Source organism: Trematomus bernacchii, unplaced genomic scaffold, assembly GCF_902827165.1.
Source record: "Trematomus bernacchii unplaced genomic scaffold, fTreBer1.1, whole genome shotgun sequence".
In the NCBI taxonomy this organism is placed as follows: Eukaryota; Metazoa; Chordata; class Actinopteri; order Perciformes; family Nototheniidae; genus Trematomus; species Trematomus bernacchii.
Genome location: NW_022987571.1, coordinates 2,424,034 through 2,442,656, shown reverse-complemented (window position 1 = coordinate 2,442,656; position 18,623 = coordinate 2,424,034). Strand labels below are relative to the sequence as shown.

The 18,623-nt window shown below is 40.8% G+C and overlaps 1 protein-coding gene across 2 annotated transcripts; it reads left to right on the top strand.

Moving 5' to 3' along the window:
* Positions 1–6,341: 6,341 nt before the first annotated feature.
* LOC117479226 (ankyrin repeat and MYND domain-containing protein 2-like) lies at positions 6,342–18,279 on the top strand. 2 transcript variants are annotated; one of them, XM_034126251.1, is made up of 10 exons: positions 6,342–6,466; positions 7,035–7,099; positions 10,395–10,533; positions 11,263–11,361; positions 11,434–11,594; positions 12,520–12,734; positions 13,690–13,798; positions 14,703–14,831; positions 14,910–15,033; positions 17,678–18,279. In XM_034126251.1, the coding sequence occupies exons 1-10, from the start codon at positions 6,400–6,402 to the stop codon at positions 17,830–17,832; spliced, it is 1,263 nt and encodes a 420-aa protein (XP_033982142.1). In that variant the 5' UTR covers positions 6,342–6,399; the 3' UTR covers positions 17,833–18,279. The 2 variants fall into 2 exon arrangements, with proteins under 2 accessions (XP_033982142.1, XP_033982141.1); XM_034126250.1 differs by having other exon boundaries at positions 13,690–13,825.
* Positions 18,280–18,623: the final 344 nt, after the last annotated feature.

The window sequence follows — 18,623 nt, the reverse complement described above, 5'->3', positions numbered from 1 at the left end:
ACACATTCTAATGGCTCGTTTCCACTACAGCGCGGAGCACGGTTTAAGAGGGCTGTGATGTTAGCGGCCCATTTTTGGTTGCGTTTCCACTTGGCCTAGTACCGGCCGGCGGGTCCTAATTCACAGTTTTTCTGGCCTCATAAAATCGTGGTTCTAGGGCCAGAGACAACCGGGCTGAGTGTGTGACGTCAACACTCTCGGCTGCTGATTGGTCGGAGAGAATCGCCACAATCGGCGCGCGAGATAATCCCTAGCGTCGCATATATATAGCGATGCTTGCAGCATTTTTACAAACAGCATTTTTGTTAACAGAGGAGCTACAACAATGGCAAAGAAAAGCACACCATGGTCGGTCGAGGAAGTGACGACGTTCCTCCATTATATTGCAGATGATAAGATCCAGCGAGAGCTCAACGGGACAACTCGCAATATCAAAGTCTTTCAGGAGGTCTCTCCACAGACACTGGACTCTGCAACGGCATTACTGGAGTCTCTGCATGGTAAGTTTTTGCTAACGCTCTGTTATTTGCTTGAAACCTTTGTGTCCCTATCTGTTCTAAAGCTCACTTCTAACAAATAAGTCTATTTTATCCTTACATTTATGTTCGACAACCCATGCTTTTATGGAGCCCCGAAGGCTAGCTAGCTAGCTAAGGCAGATAGCATTAGCTAGAGCTATTGTTGCTAACACCATATGTGCCATTGTTTACGTTCAGTTTGTCTTTTCTATAGTTGTTGTTGCTATTTATAGTATTGTGCTGCAGTAGTTTGTGGAATTTACAAGTCATGTTTCTGTTCTAGATGATTACATTGGGACTAGCGAGGAGGAACAGTTCCGAACAACGTCCTCTGCATCGACATCCTCCACATCAACAGCACAAACTGGTGCAATGCCATGCCTTTTTTATGCTGCTGCAAGAAAACACTTCTAAAATTGTGTTAAATAAAGTACTTCTTTGACTTATCTTATTGCTTGTTGATAAATAATTGCACCCACCAGCGATCACACAGAAAGATGGCATCATCTAGGCGTCCCTCTGCAGTCAGAAATATCATAAACACCATCATCGTCCACAAAGCACTGTACAGGGGTTTATGGATTTAAGAGAATACTTATCACAGTGAAACCTTTATCATCTGTTGCAATTAAAGCAAATAAGAGAATAAATACTTGGTTAAATAATACATTTTAACTCTTTAGCAGGACAACTCTGCATACTGTTTGAAATTGAGTTTGCTAGCTTGAGGTCCTCTAAAACATAACATTACATATTTTGTAATGGTATTAAGAATACATGATAAATACATGTAGTAAAAATTACTCAATTGTAATACCCTCGTTGTGCTAGACTCAAACACATTGCTTATATATTTCAAAGAGAAGAGAACAAAAGAAAACACCTATACAAAGAGAGCGGTGCACAGCGCTTAATATTTACTTGCACTATATTTCTGTTGATCTGGGTTATTGTGTTGTCACTGTTGTGACCTAAGATTTTCATTGTCATAACTACACTGTAGCTATGTTCGTATGACAAAATAAAAAACCTTGAACCTTAAGGCTGTGTCTTTCAGACAAACCATCATAATCATATTATTTTATGCTGTGGATACTTTAGCCTCCATCCATGTTAACAATTGTTTACACTTGCATTTATGAATATAGTTCTGCTGTGTTTTACACTTTTGTATTTATGTTTATAGTTTGCTTTGATATTTGCTTAATTTATTAGATTATTATTATTATGGGGCAGTAAGTACTGGTGCTTGAAATTCAAATATTTACTAAATAGTCAATTCTGATAAAAAAATGTTGGTTTAAATAATTTGACAAACACATTTATGTGAAAAAAAAAAGATTTATTTATGTTCAATACAATACAATGAATATTTAGGTATTACATTATATATTCTAGGTATTCAGGTAGCGCATCAGACCCTCTCGTATGTCCCTGCCCTCCTCTGCACCTTGTGCCACTGCTACCCCTGGTAGACGTAGGTTTCCTCAGGCATCCTGAAGTTCTTCACCCACTGAGTGTGTGTGAAAGATGGAACAATCACATTCCACCACTCGGTAGCTCGGTCGAGCATCCAAACACATGGTCTAAGGCGGCGACGTAACTTCTGAAATACACGCAACTTCTGAAATACACAAACAAAAGCATACATATTTTAATACGTAAAAGTGGTAGCTACAATTAATTAAATACTTGAAATACTTTGGTCGTATAGGGAGCGTGAGCCTAAACACATTGCTAGTTAGCTAATGTTAGCTTACCAAGTAGCATTGTAGTTAGTAGTAGTGATTCGAGTCGTCCTGTAGTCTCTGCGGCGTAGGACTGCCCGAACTCTCGCGTCAGCTTCTTCTATACCTCGTCTTGCTATAAGTCGCCTCTTTCGAAACAACTCTTGCCTATTTCTTGTGATAATAAACCACACAGCAAGAAACAAGCAAACGATCGCTTCCACATCTCCACATCCTCCATTGTTGTGTGTTGTGTCGCATTGAAGATGACGTCACGGCAGTTTTAAGCAGCGTCGCTCTGCCTACACTGCGTTATTATAGATACTACCCCAGTTCCTAAACTGTAATGGAAACGCGCAATAAAGTGAGCTGGTCCTAACGAGGCCAAGCGCGGCCGAGCGCGGCCGAGCGAGGCCGAGCGAGGCCGTGTAGTGGAAACGAGCCATTAGTGATAAGGTTTGGGACATCTCTAAAATCCGCGAACCAATCAGAGCAGACTGGGCTCTGGTTTCAGACAGAGGATGAAGGTAGGTTCACACGTACGCGGAATTTGACTTGATGTCATGGTGCATACATCAAATATAAAACAAAATGTTTAAAAAGTACACAGATAGCGAACTATATGAAGAACACTGTAACAGGGCCGTTTCTATAGGCGGACTATGCGGGGTAATTTTTTTTTTATTCATCCAAAAAACAAAAAAAGTATAATTCACACACACAAAGATGAACAAAATGAGTAGAAGCGGGAGGGCTGAAGCATAGCTTGTGGAAAGTAGCCCTCCCGTGCATCATCCTAATACAGCGGCATTATTGCGTCAAAAACGTATAGAAATGAAGGAGTACAAAGAAATAAAGAAAACAGGCAGGAAAACAATAAATGCATATATATATATATATATATATATATACGAAAACTAGATATAGGGTCATTTTCTGCACATGTCAATAGCAGTTTCTTTCACTATCTTTTTTTGGAAATGAAAATACTATATATAAATATATACATATGTACACATGTACTTGGCAAATGAATAATAATAATAATATATGCATAATTGCATATAAACATTGTGAACACTTATTTTCAAGTGACTTTTTTTACATTCATATGTTCACGCTGTGGTTTGGAACTGCTTTTGAATGTTATTAGGCATTTTGTTATGGAAAATGTTGTGCATAATCAGTACTGTTTTAAGCTGCACTATGTCAACACATTTTAATAGATTGAGTTTTTTTAAATATGGAAGTTGTGTGTTCATATTTACCAACACCACAGACTATTCGTAATACTTTTTTTTGGGATGTTATTATTTTTTGTAGATTTGTTGAGTACTCCCATATTTCGGAGTAGTAGTAAAGGTAAGGGAGAAATAGACTGTTATAAAGAGTATCTTTTCTTCAAGAATGTTCTTAGTATGATACAAAATACATATTGTTTTTGACAGTTTAGTCTGTACATAATTTATATGGTGCTTCCAATTGAGTTTTTCGTCAACAAGCAGTCCTACAAATGTACATGCACCAACTTTTTCTATCTCTGTATTGCAAATCCGTATAATGCAGTCATTTCTACTCTCAGACTTTGTATTGAATAACATGTCATTTGTTTTGGCCACATTAAGGGATAATTTATTAACTGCAAACCAGTTACATAGTATTTCTAATTCTGCATTCACAATTTTAACAAGATCGCCAAGATTATGATGGGAGCAGAGAATTCAAAGTTCAGGTTCAGCCTCAATATATTTGGGGAGAATTAAAATGAGCCGTCTTTATTTGTAGACAGCCAAGCCCCCTCCTGTGTTCGGTGAAGCATTATATGCATACAAACTAAACTGCAATGATAGCAAAGCTGTGGCTTGTGTTTTTGGGGTAATAAAGTGACAGCCCAACGATCACTCATTGGCTGACAGCCAATGAGTGACGTCTGAGGAAGATGAAAAATGTAAATTAAACATTGTTGAGAAAATGCTGCATCTCTTGCATTTATTGACATAGAGGAGCCTTGTTGTTTACCTTTTTAATATCATTTTTTGTAATTTTCAATTGCTTGGTTTTCGTGAAATTAGCCTGTTTTCCTATTAAAGTGTAACATATTGATGCATCTCCACAGATCATCTTAAAGGCTTCGGAATCCCCCCCATTGTAGTTAAAAAACTGTCAAAACTAGGGCCCCCAAACAGCATCTTGCATAGGGCCCCCAAAAAGCTAGAAACGGCCCTGCACTGTAATAAAAGTATAGTAAGATAGCAATAAAATAAAGCAGTAATTTACAACCAAATAGAATGCAGTGAATTATAGAATATAAAATATGAAATATACAATATGTGCAGTAAGCAATATTTAAACATTGTGTACATTAATGTAATGCGTATAGAGTCTACGTTGTGGCAGAGGTAAAGTGTCAGTGGGGGGCCGGGCCTTGTTTAAGAGGCCGGTAGCGGAGGGGAAGAAACTGTTCAGGTGCCGAGAGGTTCTGGTCCCGATGGAGCGCAGCCTCCTGCCAGAGGGGAGGGGGGTGAACAGTTTGTGTCCAGGGTGGGAGGGGTCGGCCACTATCTTCCCTGCCCGCCTCAGGGTCCTGGAGGCGTGCAGGTCGTGGAGGGATGCAGGTCATGGAGGGATGGCAGATTGCAGCCGATCACCCTCTCTGCAGAGCGGATGACACGCTGCAGCCTGCCCTTATCCTTGGCTTTGGCTGCAGCGTACCAGATGGTGATGGAGGAGGTGAGGATGGACTCCATGATGGAGGTGTAGAAGTTCACCATCATCGTCTTTGGCAGGTTGAATTTCTTCAGCTGCCTCAGGAAGAACATCCTCTGCTGGGCTTTTTTGATGAGAGAGCTGCTGTTCTGCTCCCATTTGAGGTCCTGGGCGATGATGGTGCCCAGGAAGCGGAAAGACTCCACAGCAGTGACTGGGGAGTCACACAGAGTGACTGGGGAGTCACACAGAGTGATGGGGAGTCACACAGAGTGATGGGGGAGTCACACAGAGTGATGGGGGAGTCACACAGAGTGATGGGGAGTCACACAGAGTGATGGGGAGTCACACAGAGTGATGGGGAGTCACACAGAGTGATGGGGAGTCACACAGAGTGATGGGGAGTCACACAGAGTGATGGGGGAGTCACACAGAGTGATGGGGGAGTCACACAGAGTGATGGGGAGTCACACAGAGTGATGGGGAGTCACACAGCGTGATGGGGAGTCACACAGAGTGATGGGGAGTCACACAGAGTGATGGGGAGTCACACAGAGTGATGGGGAGTCACACAGAGTGATGGGGAGTCACACAGAGTGATGGGGAGTCACACAGCGTGATGGGGGCTGGCGGGGCTGCGTTCTTCCTAAAGTCCACAACCATCTCCACTGTCTTGAGAGCGTTGAGCTCCAGGTGGTTGTCCCTGCACCAGATCACCAGATGGTGCAGAGATGAGTCCGATGAGGGTGGTGTCGTCTCTGAACTTCAGGAGCTTGACAGACTGGTGACTGGAGGTGCAGCTGTTGGTGTACAGGGAGAAGAGCAGAGGGGAAAGAACGCAGCCTTGAGGGGAACCAGTGCTGATGGTCCGGGGGTCAGAGACGTGTTTCCCCAGCCTCACGTGCTGCTTCCTGTCAGACAGGAAGTCTGTGATCCACCTGCAGGTGGAGTCGGGCACGTAGGGGCTATAGGGGGTACATATTAGCGGCAATTACTAGCGTGAAAGCTTAAAGGTCCAAACGCTTTAGGGCTTTCAAAGCAGGCGTGTTAAAATACTTCCACATATTAATGTGAACACCGAACTACACATTTTGATGCAATCTGTGTTCCACATCAGGGGGTCATTAAATATAGCCACAACTATTTTGTTCCTTCTTAGTTGTTCTATATAAATAAAACATTATTTAAACTACAGTCAGACCTGGACAGCAAAACCTTTATCTTTTAAGTTATAAATTATCTAAATTGAATCATCAGAAACTTACAATATCTTTACTACTATGCATTTTGTATCCAGCAGACCACAGTGGTCTCCCCCTTTGCTTGGTACAGTGGTATGTTCCAGGGATGTCGGTTGAGTCCATGCAGTGACTCAGTGTACATGCAGACTGTGACTGTCAGCAGGACAGAGACACAGATCACTGAGAGATCACAGCTGATCACAGAGGATGGCGGCCCAGCACAAAGGAGATCTATCATCAGCAGAGAGGAAGATCCTGCAGGTCATCGCTGCAGGTGAGTACTGGTTCCTTTTATTACACTTTAAGTTTCATTCACTGTGTTTCACACAAACTTATATAACTTGCAATTTATTTTGTTAGGACCAAGTTGTTCATGACAAACCCACTCACTTAAAGTAATTTTGTAGCAAGAAATTGTCCAAACTTTTATGTCATTTTTTAATATTTAAAAAAGGTTTTCTGGATACAGTTTGTTTAATTATTATACCACCAGCTAACGTATTACAATATGACTTATAAAGTGCAGTTCAGTGTACATATGAAGAATCGAATCTATAATAATAAATAAAAAAAGAATTAATATTCAATTTACCTATTTTTATAGAAATATATTGATTTCCGTGTATTGGTACCGGATTATATATATATATTTCCAGGAAACATAAAAGGGTTATTACTCAGAAATGTCAAAGCCATAAAATAAACGCATAACCAAAATCCTTTATAACAACATTATATATGTGGTGTAGGAATTGTGTTGACGGCGCTGGTCTCCTTGCAGTTCTGAGTTTTCTCACTTAATGTCCACAGGTTCATGTTTACTAGAAACTTCTGTTGTGCAGGTGACGTACAGGAAGCTGCCCAGCTGCTGGCCGGTGAAGAAGTACGAGTCAACTGTTTGGATGAGGTATGAAAGCACTTTTTATACGTTTTTAGTTGAAGTATTTTACAAACAGTATTTATTTTGTTGCCAAATGTTCTTAAGCTTTCAAAGCTAAGAAAATAGCAAGTGCTTAACATCAAACAACCCGGTCAAAGTCAAAAATAACTTTCAGGCTCCACTAAATAATATATTGAAGTAAATAAAGTATATACCTAGAAATGTTTCCATATTGAAAGGACCAGTCCACCGAAAGCATCAAAAGTGCAGATTTTTCATAACCTTTCCTGTGACTTTAGACACTAAAAAGTCCTTCCTGCTAGCACGTGTTGTCTTGTACAACTGTGATATGTATTTTGATGAAGTACATTTTTTCAATCAATTGACCCAAACCCAAGGTTGAGAAACTCTTCCACAACCTTTAAAAAAACAAAACAATATATACTTAATATATATATCCTTCCTCCACCCACAATGCAACAGTTATGTCACTGTAACATATGTTATCCATTGTGATCGGGACATATGGAGGCGACTATTGAGAGGCAGACCCTTGAAGGTGTTTGATAAAGCTTCACTACAAGTAGCTCACAGACCCTTCGTACTGCATGTCAGAAGCAGGTGTTCACACACTCCCCTCACACACACTCCCCTCACACACAAACACAGGCACCAAAGTGTTTCTGGGTGAGATGTAAGGCATATGTTTTTTATTAAATCTTAAAATGTGCACTTCTGCCTGCAGGATTATCTTAGAGAACCTGTTGCATATCAGGCTCCTGCAGTCTGACAAGTCAAATTAAATAATTAAATTCAACATTTTGTGGTTGTAAAATAAAAATAAACATTATTTGTATCTTAAATAATTGACAATTGAATATGTTGGGGTTTTGCAAGGCCTGGTATTTCATTCATAGTTATTTGTAACCTTGTTATACTATCCATTTTTTATTTCAAATATTTCCATCATTGGTATGTTTAACAAACTTAAGATAAATAAAGTAGATGCTTAAAGTGTCTGGAATAAAACATGTGTGAGTGATAGTTATTGTACACTTAAACTTAGTGTATTAAGTCTATTATAATACTCTATAATATTAGGGTTTTCTTAAATCTGGCTACGTCCATTACTTTATACTGGGGGATTCTGCAAAGAGGGGGTCACCAGCTGCATTATACTGAATCAGATAATAATGACTAAATTACAATAATTACATTTTTCAATAAATTAAATTCAAACATGACCATCTGCCTAGCTAACAATAAAATACTCCTTACATGTTAATGTATCCGTTATCAGTTAATTAATAATAATAATAATAATAATAATGATGTTAATAGAATTCTTATAATTTTGTATTAACTAACTGATAACTGAATTTAGCAGCCATATCTTTCAGACGGTGGAGACCAAAGCTAAAAGACAAAGATATTTATCATGTGGACACAAACACAAAGACTCCAAATGAATTATGTTGTTCTGTGAAGGCTGAATGTGTAAGTCAACAAATGCTTCCGAACATGTTAGCCATATGAACTTTATATAATAATCAGTGGCGTAACAAGGTTGTGATTGGCCCCGGTGCAAATATTGTTTTGGGGGCCCCCCCCCACATCGCCCAAAACATAAGCGCACACTGATGCGCTCACACACGCATGGACATCAGTGGCGGAGCCAAAGATTTTCTTTTGGGGGTGCTGTGGGGTAGCTTGACGTTTCACAGAGGGTGCTCAAACATTTAGGGTTTTCCATTAAGGTACCGGGCGCTACAGTGGAATGTTCTACTGCAACACTCCCCACACACACATACACAGTATACACTTGTTACAATGAAGGCTCGATAATCAGCTCATAGCTGTAAGCATAGGTAAAGTGCTATTTTTATAAGTGGGGGGTGGACCTAAGTCTAGGGGGCTCCCCGGGAAGATTTTTTTTTTTATATTGAAGTTAAAAGCATCAACCTGGTGCACTTTGAGAGCAACATGAAGAGATCTATGGATACCTCTCTCAGCACCCATATGAAACAGAACTGTAAACAGATTTACTTTTTCTTTATGGGTATTTTACAAATCACTCCCCTTTTTAAACTCTATTCTTGTTTTACAGCCATGTAGTATTTCATAACTGTTTTTCATGTATTCTCTTATTGTTTTATAACTATAATGATCATATGAAGGTGTGCGTCGAAATAATTGTTTACATAAATTGTGACCAAACCGTTTGAGACCCACTGAGATAACTTAGACTAAAGTTAACTATCTAAACACTCAGAGAGTCCTTTAGCTCACCTGAGTCTCTCAGTCTGACAGGAGAGGACTCTCCTCCAGCTTGTTGTAGAAACAGCTCCTTATATCCGTTAGTGCAGCTAGCTAACCAGATGCTAACAACATGGTCCCTGGCACCGGTGCGCTCTCTCTCTCTCGCTCGCTTAATCACACTAAATGCGCGCCTGCCACACACACACACAGAGCCGAGCTTGAATGAAACACAGAGACCCAGAAGTACTTGTTCTGTACTGTGGCATATTATTTTCGAATTAATCATTTTTCAAATTATGAATTTCAAACGTAAAAAAAAAAAAAAATACATACATTTTTTGGGGGTGCTTGGGGGATGCTATGGCTATATAGGGGGAGCTTCAGCACCCCCTAGCGCCCCCCTGGCGCCGCCTATGACGGACATACACAACCACTCAGAAGTGCCACATGTAGGCTATCAACATCAGCCTGCCCTGGCCTCAGACCACCACAGCCTGCCCTGGCCTCAGACCACCACAGCCTGACAACGGCACAGCGAACTAAGAAGAGGATTAAACCTGTTTCCTTGATGTCTGTCTCTGGGGAATGGGCCGGTAGGCCTACATAGACCGGTTGCTATAATATAGCTTTTGATCTTGGCGTCGGGGGTCTCAATAGCGCCATAGAGTCCCCTATCGGTTGGGGCCCTTGGGGGAACTGTTGGACCACCGCCGGGCACAGCCAAATCCAAATTTGGAAGAAAGGAAGGTGGAAGGGGAGGAAGAGGGCTGCGTTGAGTCAGCTGAAATGACAACTGTGAGGAAGGGAATAGAGGCGAAGTGATAGGTTTAGCTGTTGATCACTGATTGAGAGGAGAGAGAGTAGTACGCTGGGAATATGTGAATGAATGAGTAAAGATGGTCTTCCTGGTTGAACTTGCGCTAAGCTTCATATGTTGTTTTTTCAGCTTGTGGCCATCAAATCAATTCATGCTGCTTTATGTTGAGACCTGACATGTTTCTTTTTCCATTATATATAAAAACATCTCCTCATGTAATGTTGTGTCTCTGCTTGGTTTCCTAAGTATGGCATGACTCCCCTGATGCATGCAGCCTATAAGGGCAAGGCGGACATGTGTCGTCTGCTGCTGCAGCATGGGGCCAACGTCAACTGCAACCAGCACGAATACGGATACACTGCTCTTATGTTTGCTGGCCTGTCAGGTAAAACTGTGAAGTCAGGTTTTCAGCTTACATTGGAGGTTTTTTTCTATTATTACATCTGATTTAACTAGGAAAGCATAGGCAACCCGCGGCCCTTGAGCTACATGTGGCCCTTCATCCGCTCTGCCTTGGCTCAATGTGGCTTTCACAAAGTATTATATAGCAATAAATAAAAGAGCTTGAGGTGATACTGTGACACTGAAATAAAAATAATAAAAAAGATTATGCCACAATTTCTTTGTTGGAGCAACCTCCTTGATCCAAAACATCAGAACATTTTTCGTAGTGGCAAAAGTCAACAAGTTAAATAGCCTCTAGCCTCTAGTTATTTCCAGTAAATAGATGCGTACATCTATTTACTGGCCTTGGAAATCTAACCATGGATTCATCAAAAAACAATAGTAGAACAGAGAGGTAAATTCTGCGTGTAAATATTCATTTGTTGTTGTTTTTAGAAATGAGCAAACCACACAAATAATATTCTAAAGATAATTCAGAACAAGCACACAGCATTTGCTGCTTCCTATGTTATAAGGGAAAAAGCAGTAGACTTCCACTTCCTTTTGCTTTATTGTCAAATTGTTTATTTGTTCACAAATGCAACAATCAAAATGTTTCACACACAAAAGTGTTTTTATTTATTTATAATCAAATATGTATTGCAGCTCCAGACAAACTTTACTTGATGGCAGGGGAAAATGGCTCTTTTGATTGTCATTAACATTTCAGGGAGGACAGATATCACCTCCATGATGCTGGATGCAGGCGCAGAGACAAACCAAGTGAACTCTGTGGGTCGCACTGCGGCTCAGATGGCAGCGTTTGTTGGTGAGACAAGCTGAGATTGGCTGTCAGGTGACTGTGGGGGGGTTCATGTTAACCTGTGCTCTCTCCTCACAGGCCAGCACGACTGTGTCACAGTGATCAATAACTTCTTCTCGCTCGCAAAGCTGGAGTTCTACACCAGGCCACATGGGCTGGAGACGGAGCCCAGGCTGCCCCCCACGCTGGCGGGGCCCCTGCACAGGATCATCATGACCACCAACCTCAACCCGGTCAAGGTGAGGCTTCCTCACAGGTCTACTGATGATGGCAGCACTAATGGGGAAGTGAAGTGCAAAGTCATTAGGGTTCAAGCTCTGGGAATGCTGAACATCCATCCCACATGAAATGGCTATCCATCCAAACGATGGGAGCAGCACTACATCACTGCACCTCAAAAGACGGCCCCGCCCACTTTTGGGTGAAATCAAAGAATTGGCGCGAAGCGTTAAAATGTAGTTTCATAATGTCTTTACAACAAAAATGATCCAGAACGTTGGTTTTTGGGAAACACTTCCTCACAACTACATAATGATGCTAATGATGCTAATGAGGCTAACGTCAAACACCAAAGTTAACAGTGGTGTTTAAAGTCAAGGTAATGAACCACTGACAATCAAAGGAAAATGCCAGATTAAGAGTTATCCACTGTTAGATAGAAATTAAAAACATCAATCCACTATAGCTTTCATTTCATCATAGTATATTGATTGCCTGATTGACCATCATATTTGGGCTTCGTGTAGATACAACATTTATGGTTTTCTTAATTTTTTTATTTGATTGGCAAAGACCTTCAAATCTATATTTAGAGCCGGTCAAAAGACACCAGATATTTTTCACCCAAAAAGATGTGAGGCCATGACAAAGAGGGAAAGTATCCAGATGGGTTGCTCTCATACCTTGGCTGTACCTGCCAAGAAATTAAGAAAATAGATTATTATTGAGTATAAAGAGTTATTTTTTTAACGCTTATTACATTTTTCCAAAATACTTAAAGCTGCTCTGCACTCAGCTTCAATGTAACATAACATAATTCATAATTATGGTGTTCAGTTACATTTCTATCCTATTGAATAACTCACATATTATTGGTGCCCAAAGGATGAACCATATCTTTAGTGATCTGCTGACCTACTACACTTTCCCCTCCGCCTGTCCCAGATAGTGCTGCTGGTGAAGGAGAACCCTGTGCTGGTGAACGTGGCAGCTCTGGAGAAGTGTCACCAGGTGATGGACTTGCTGTGTGAGCAGTGTGTGAAGCAGCAGGACATGAACGAGGTCCTGGCGATGAAGATGCACTACATCAGCTGTGTGCTCCAGAAATGCCTGGCCTTCCTGAAGAAACGAGATGACAAGCTGGACGCACTTGTCAAGAGGTGAGGCTTCTGAGTGGAATGAGTCTATAGACACAGCAGCACTCCCATTATTTCCCCAACCCTTTGCATTAGGATCATTTGTTAACAACGTTCTAAAATGTTGTGCACAAAGAATTGTACACTTTGAGAAAGCTTTATTTGCACAAGCAAGAGAACATTTAGAATATGGAGGACTGTTCTCACTTGTTGGGTGTATTTCTGGTAACACAAGTGGTGTAGTTTGGACCTGCGACACGTCTAATATTATATATAATTGAATGGAGAATAGAAAAGCAATTGTTGCTCCTGCTTTGCTGCAGTGTAGCTTACTGCACTAGTTGTCAAAAAAAGTATTGTAAGCATATGTATTTATGTATATATGTATGTATTGTTTGCGAGGGGTGTTTAATGCAGTAATGGGTTTTTCTATCTGAAAAAAGGATCCCCACCACTTTTTCTAACGAAGTGACGCCCATGGTTAGATCAATATATAATCCTTCTCTTCTGCACCATTTAAAATGCTGCTTTATAAAATGTTTGTGTTTTTTTTGCTTAACATTAGAAGATATGCATACTGACCAAATTGCTAGCTGTGTTATACATGAACCATATTTGGTTCAATCATTTGGCCCCATGCTGTGTCAAGGGGATCGGTAAACTGCTAAGAGATGAGTTGGAAATGTCCCGCCCCTTAGCCTATCAAGCACAATGTGTTGGAGCGCCACTCAAAAGAACTGTGAGTCTTTGCAGACCATTTACATGCACTTAAACCTATAGGACATACAGAAGAGGGAAAACCACAAAAAGCAGAATAGGGCCTCTTTGAATAATCTTCAAACTAATCTACAAGGTTGTACCTACATCTGATGTGTACAATGGTCAATTAAACCATATGAAGAGTCAAATTGGGATAAATATAATTGTCCATTTCTCTTTTTCATTGTCCTTCACCTGCCTGAATGCTGCTCGGCCCCAGCTTGTTGAAGGGGAGAGACAGCGATGGCTTCCCTCAGTACCAGGAGAAGTTCATTCGGGACTGTATCAGGAAGTTTCCTTATTGTGAGGCCACACTGCTTCAGGAGCTGGTGAGGAGCATAGCACCGGTAGAAATTGTAAGTGAAGAACATATCAGAGAATTGAAGTGTAATATGCAGTATATCATTTTTAGCAAAATACCATGGTAAGCATAAATGAGGGAGAATGATGTTAGAACAGTTGTTAAAAGAGTGGTGCAGGAATGAGTCCTCAAACCCAACATTGAGTTAGCATTTTATTACATCTGGTTTCCTTGTTTTGTTTTGTTGTTGACTGAAATAAGGTATGTGGTTAACAAAGGCTTCATAGATTTGAACATATTCATTAAAGACATACAATGAATCAGTAAAGACCCCCTCATAGATGAAGCTTCGATGTGTCTGAAGCTTCGATGTGTCTGAAGCTTCGATGTGTCTGAAGCTTCGATGTGTCTGAAGCTTCGATGTGTCTGAAGCTTCGATGTGTCTGAAGCTTCGATGTGTCTGAAGCTTCGATGTGTCTTAGAAACAACAGTAGCTACTGTAACACGTAACTAAATGAGACTCTCAAACGTCATCCCGCCAAACATTAGCCATCTTTAGCTTAGCGGTGGTGATGTGCAGCCATGCCACTGTGTAGTTCAGGTATAGCCTAACTTCAGCTTTTGACTTCTGGGGATCATATTTGACGCTTTAGAAAGAGGTGGTGTTAATACGACAAGATGATCCTTCTTAACAAAACTTGGGAATACCATGAACCTGTGTTTGCCACAGATCTTATTTACTCCAATATTCCAAATTCCTTTTAGTCGGGGCAGCCCTTACAATGCTAACTTCAAGGTCGGACTACAAATTCGACATCACTGCATCACTCTATAGAAGTTGATGATAAAAGGTTACTAAGTAATCATTTTTCTTTTGTATTGGTTTGTCTAATAACTTGACCTAACTAATAACCCCATCATCTTATTTCCAGGGAAACGACCCCACAGCGTTCTCGGTGTTGAACCAGGCCATCACGGGTCAGATGGCGTTTGTAGATGCTAACTACTGTGCTACGTGTGGGGAGAAGGGAGCAGACAAGAGATGCTCCCTTTGTAAAGCAGTGAGTTAATGCCCCCATGGTGTCAACTCTCAGGAAGGAACTACCCCCGGGTCACGTTTGATTTCATTTGTCTTTAAGGTGACTTACTGTAGCTTATCGTGCCAAAAGCTCCACTGGTTCGCCCATAAAAAGATGTGCAGGTGTCTACAGGAGCAGGATGCTGACCTGGAGAAGGATTCTCCAAAGCTCAAAGAACTGAAAGGTGTGTAGAAGAATCTTCTTTTAAGAAAAAATCACTCTGATTCCATATGAAGAGAATAATCTTCTAGAACGATGATTATGATGAGCTCGAGGCTGTGTAGCAGAGAGAGAATTCACAGCACTCACTAAATCTCATCTGCAGTTCAACATTTAGAGCCAACTAGGGCAGATTGAATCAACAGGTTGAGGGCGGGGCCTAATCAAAGGGTCTGAGTGACAGCAAAAGGTGAAAATAACTCAGAAATCCCAAACATGCAACATGTTTGAAAGTTAGCTCCTTGTGCCTTATTTTGTGAGCAGATGATGCGCTGTTCAGCTAGCAAAAGTGGAGTTGGACAAGCCTTGAATTACTTGCATTATGTGCTTTGAACCATGCGCTTTTGGTCATTCAATAATGACCCTTAATGTGGGCCCTGGTGTGATATATGTTTGTAGTATAGATACATTTTTGCTTAAAATGTTGTGTTTTGAATTTTAGCTATTTAGTTGGAATGCACGACACATTTTCAGATATATATATATAAACAAGTCAAATCAAATCAAGTAAAAAAATGAAAAAATTGAGGGAAAAAGGTATATTGTTGGAGATGGATTGAAGTTTTGATCCACTTTAGATTTACTATAATTTATGGTTAAACCCAATATCCTGTTTTATAAATGTAATTTATAGCAGCAACACACTGAAGTCTTAAACTAGTGCTGCACATCAGGCTGCTGTGTTATTGACAGTCTAGTGTGCCCTCTTGTGGTAAATATACCACAGTCATAATTAAAGGTACAGGCAGTGATGCACAGGCCCTCACACATCCATACCATCAGGGTTAGTACCAGACTCCTGTGACTGCAGCAGTGAATTGGCGTGAGCGTTGCAGACGTAATGAACATAACTTACTGAATGGAGTGTGATGCTCTAGAAATGACATTGTGAATCTTGCAGCACCTCTGGTGTCCACTATGTGGCGCTAAGGAATATGTGCTAATTCCATTAGAAGGCTGCATGTCATTTCCATGTCAATTGACTGATGTTTGTCACATAAACCTGACTAAACATTCCCGTGCCACTAGGTGGTGCTATACATATGACCCAATGTTGACCTGTAAAAGTCTTTGGGTCGCCTGCATAATCTGCCTGGAGGAGGACGTTAAAGGGTCAAACGCTATGTGGCGCTATGTCAATGAGTGTATATTGGCATGAAAATATCTTCAGGCCTGGTCTCTAGTGATGTGTCGGTCGCGAACGAGCCGGCTCAAAGAGCCGGCTCTTTTAAGTGAACGACGGGAGCCGGCTCGCGCCCGCGAACGAGCCGGTTTTTTGTTTTTGTTATTTTTTGTTAAGTAATACAAGACAGAATGATATGATGATCTCCGCGCTACAGCTGCTCCGTGCATGCATGCAGTGACATGTAATATCCAAGGATTAGAGACTGTTGGATGCTGCTGTTTTGAGCATTGCAATACATTTATTTGTATTATGTTTTTTTATGATTAGAGACGGTTGGATGCTGCTGTACTGAGCATTGCAATATATTTATTTTCACTATGTTATTTATGATTATCCTTGGGCTCAGCAAAGATTTGATGTCAGCTGTTGCTGTCTTTTTTTCTATAGTTAATACTGAAATAGAGCCCTGCTGTTTTGTCAGGGCCTTTTCTTTAAATATAATTTTAAAATGTCGATACAGTAGCCCCTTTTTTTAAATGTCTATGCTTAAGTTTTTATAGGTGTTGCTATCTGCTTTGTGTAGCGTGGTTCTACATGCAAGTCTGTGCATTCATTGGGTGGTATCAGAGAGATACAAGGGTCTGTAAATGCAATGAAAACAATTGGCCACAGCAAATAATTGATATTAAACATGTAATTTTTACTTTTGAATACTTCAGTACAAAGGATGTATTGAATAATTTAAGTGATATGTGTACACATATAAATCATTAGTCAAAACAGGGCTACATTTGATTGAATTATAAAAGGTATAATATGTGGTAAACTGAAGAGCCGTTTGGGAGCCGAAAGAGCTGGCTCTTCTTGGTGAGCCGAGCCAAATGATCCGGCTCACCAAGAAGAGCCGGAATTCCCATCACTACTGGTCTCTGATCATCCATAAGAAATCTGAAGCATATTTGAGAATAAATGCTTGAGTTACAGCAACTTCCTTTTTTACAGCCAATGGTGCTTTTTCCACGCCACGTCGTGGCGAGGCTGTTTAATGTAAAGCTTTTAATAACGTTTTAACCTCGTGGTCTTAAGACTTACTGACTTAATTTGAAGCTGTTTGGATGAAAACCGTTGGAGAAGTTGGTGAAAAAAAAAGCCTCCAAGAAGCTTTTTTGTGCGTCTCACCAAGCTACATATACCTACCAAATGTCTAAGTGAACCTGAGCGGGGGGGCTGCCTTTTGGCAACTTTGTAGGGAGCGTATAGAGCTTTTTACAGAGCTTTTTACCGACACTCCGAGAACGAGTCCCCTAAATTATTAACATTTTCACCAGTCCTGATTATCCTGTTACATGTTGGGTAAACTTTTAGGCCCTCAAAAATGTGATTCATTTTTGCTACAAAGAGAATCAATCTTGAGGGATTTCAAAAGGTCCTCTGCTCTGACTCGCTGCTCGGGCCCTTATCACTCGGTGTGTTTCTGCTTTAGATGATGAGAGCGACCTGGTGATGGAGACAGCCAACTTCCTGCAGGAGCTGTGTCTGCGGGCGGAGGAGCAGGTGGCTGCTGCTGGAGGCTGCCCTGCAGAGCTCCGTGACTTCCCCCCCCCCTCTGCTGAGGGACCTTCCTTCACCCAAGACTGAGGCAACAGCCCAACAGGGGCCCTGAAGGAGGCCTGTGAATTTTCACAAAAGTTATAAATGGAGAGGCATGGCTGAACATAAACCATCTTAGCAATAACATGAACGCTGCTCCTGTGGCAGCTGCAATAAGTAGAGGTATTTTCAAAATGTATAATAAGAAATATAATAAATTCATGCTAAATCTGATCAGGGAATATGAGAAGCATAAAGTATAATGTTGCTATTTCAAGCATTTTCTGGGTGGAACAGTTCAGTACTGTAAGGAGTCCATTTGGATTCATATTAACCTGACCTCAACAATTTTATCAAAAAATCTTTAAAATGGTGACTTCTTTCTCCTGTTTTTCGTTCTGTAATGTTATGATATTATCATTTTCTTAGCAAGAAGCCTCAGAACAGATTAAATGTGCATGTAGACCGAAAGGTCCGTCATATCAATAAAGACATCAGAAGAATAATGTCCTCCATTTTTGTCCCAATTAAGGTGTTGGACAGCTGGCTTTTTCGGTTTTATGATAAGGTAGAGTTGTTCAAATAAAAACTATAACCTGGTCCTCATGTTCCCTCCAACCTTTAACAGCAGGGGGAACCGCTCAGTTTGTGTTGGGCCGAGGACCTTTGTTCCACATTTGTCTCTCTCTCTTCACTTCCTGTATCTCTTTACTGTCACTACCTAATAATGGCCTAACATGGCAATACATAAGGAACTCTTCAGAACCTAACATTATTTGACCATTAGCTTGCCTTGGTGGTAGAGCATTCTCTATACTGGTAAGAATGAATGATGACAG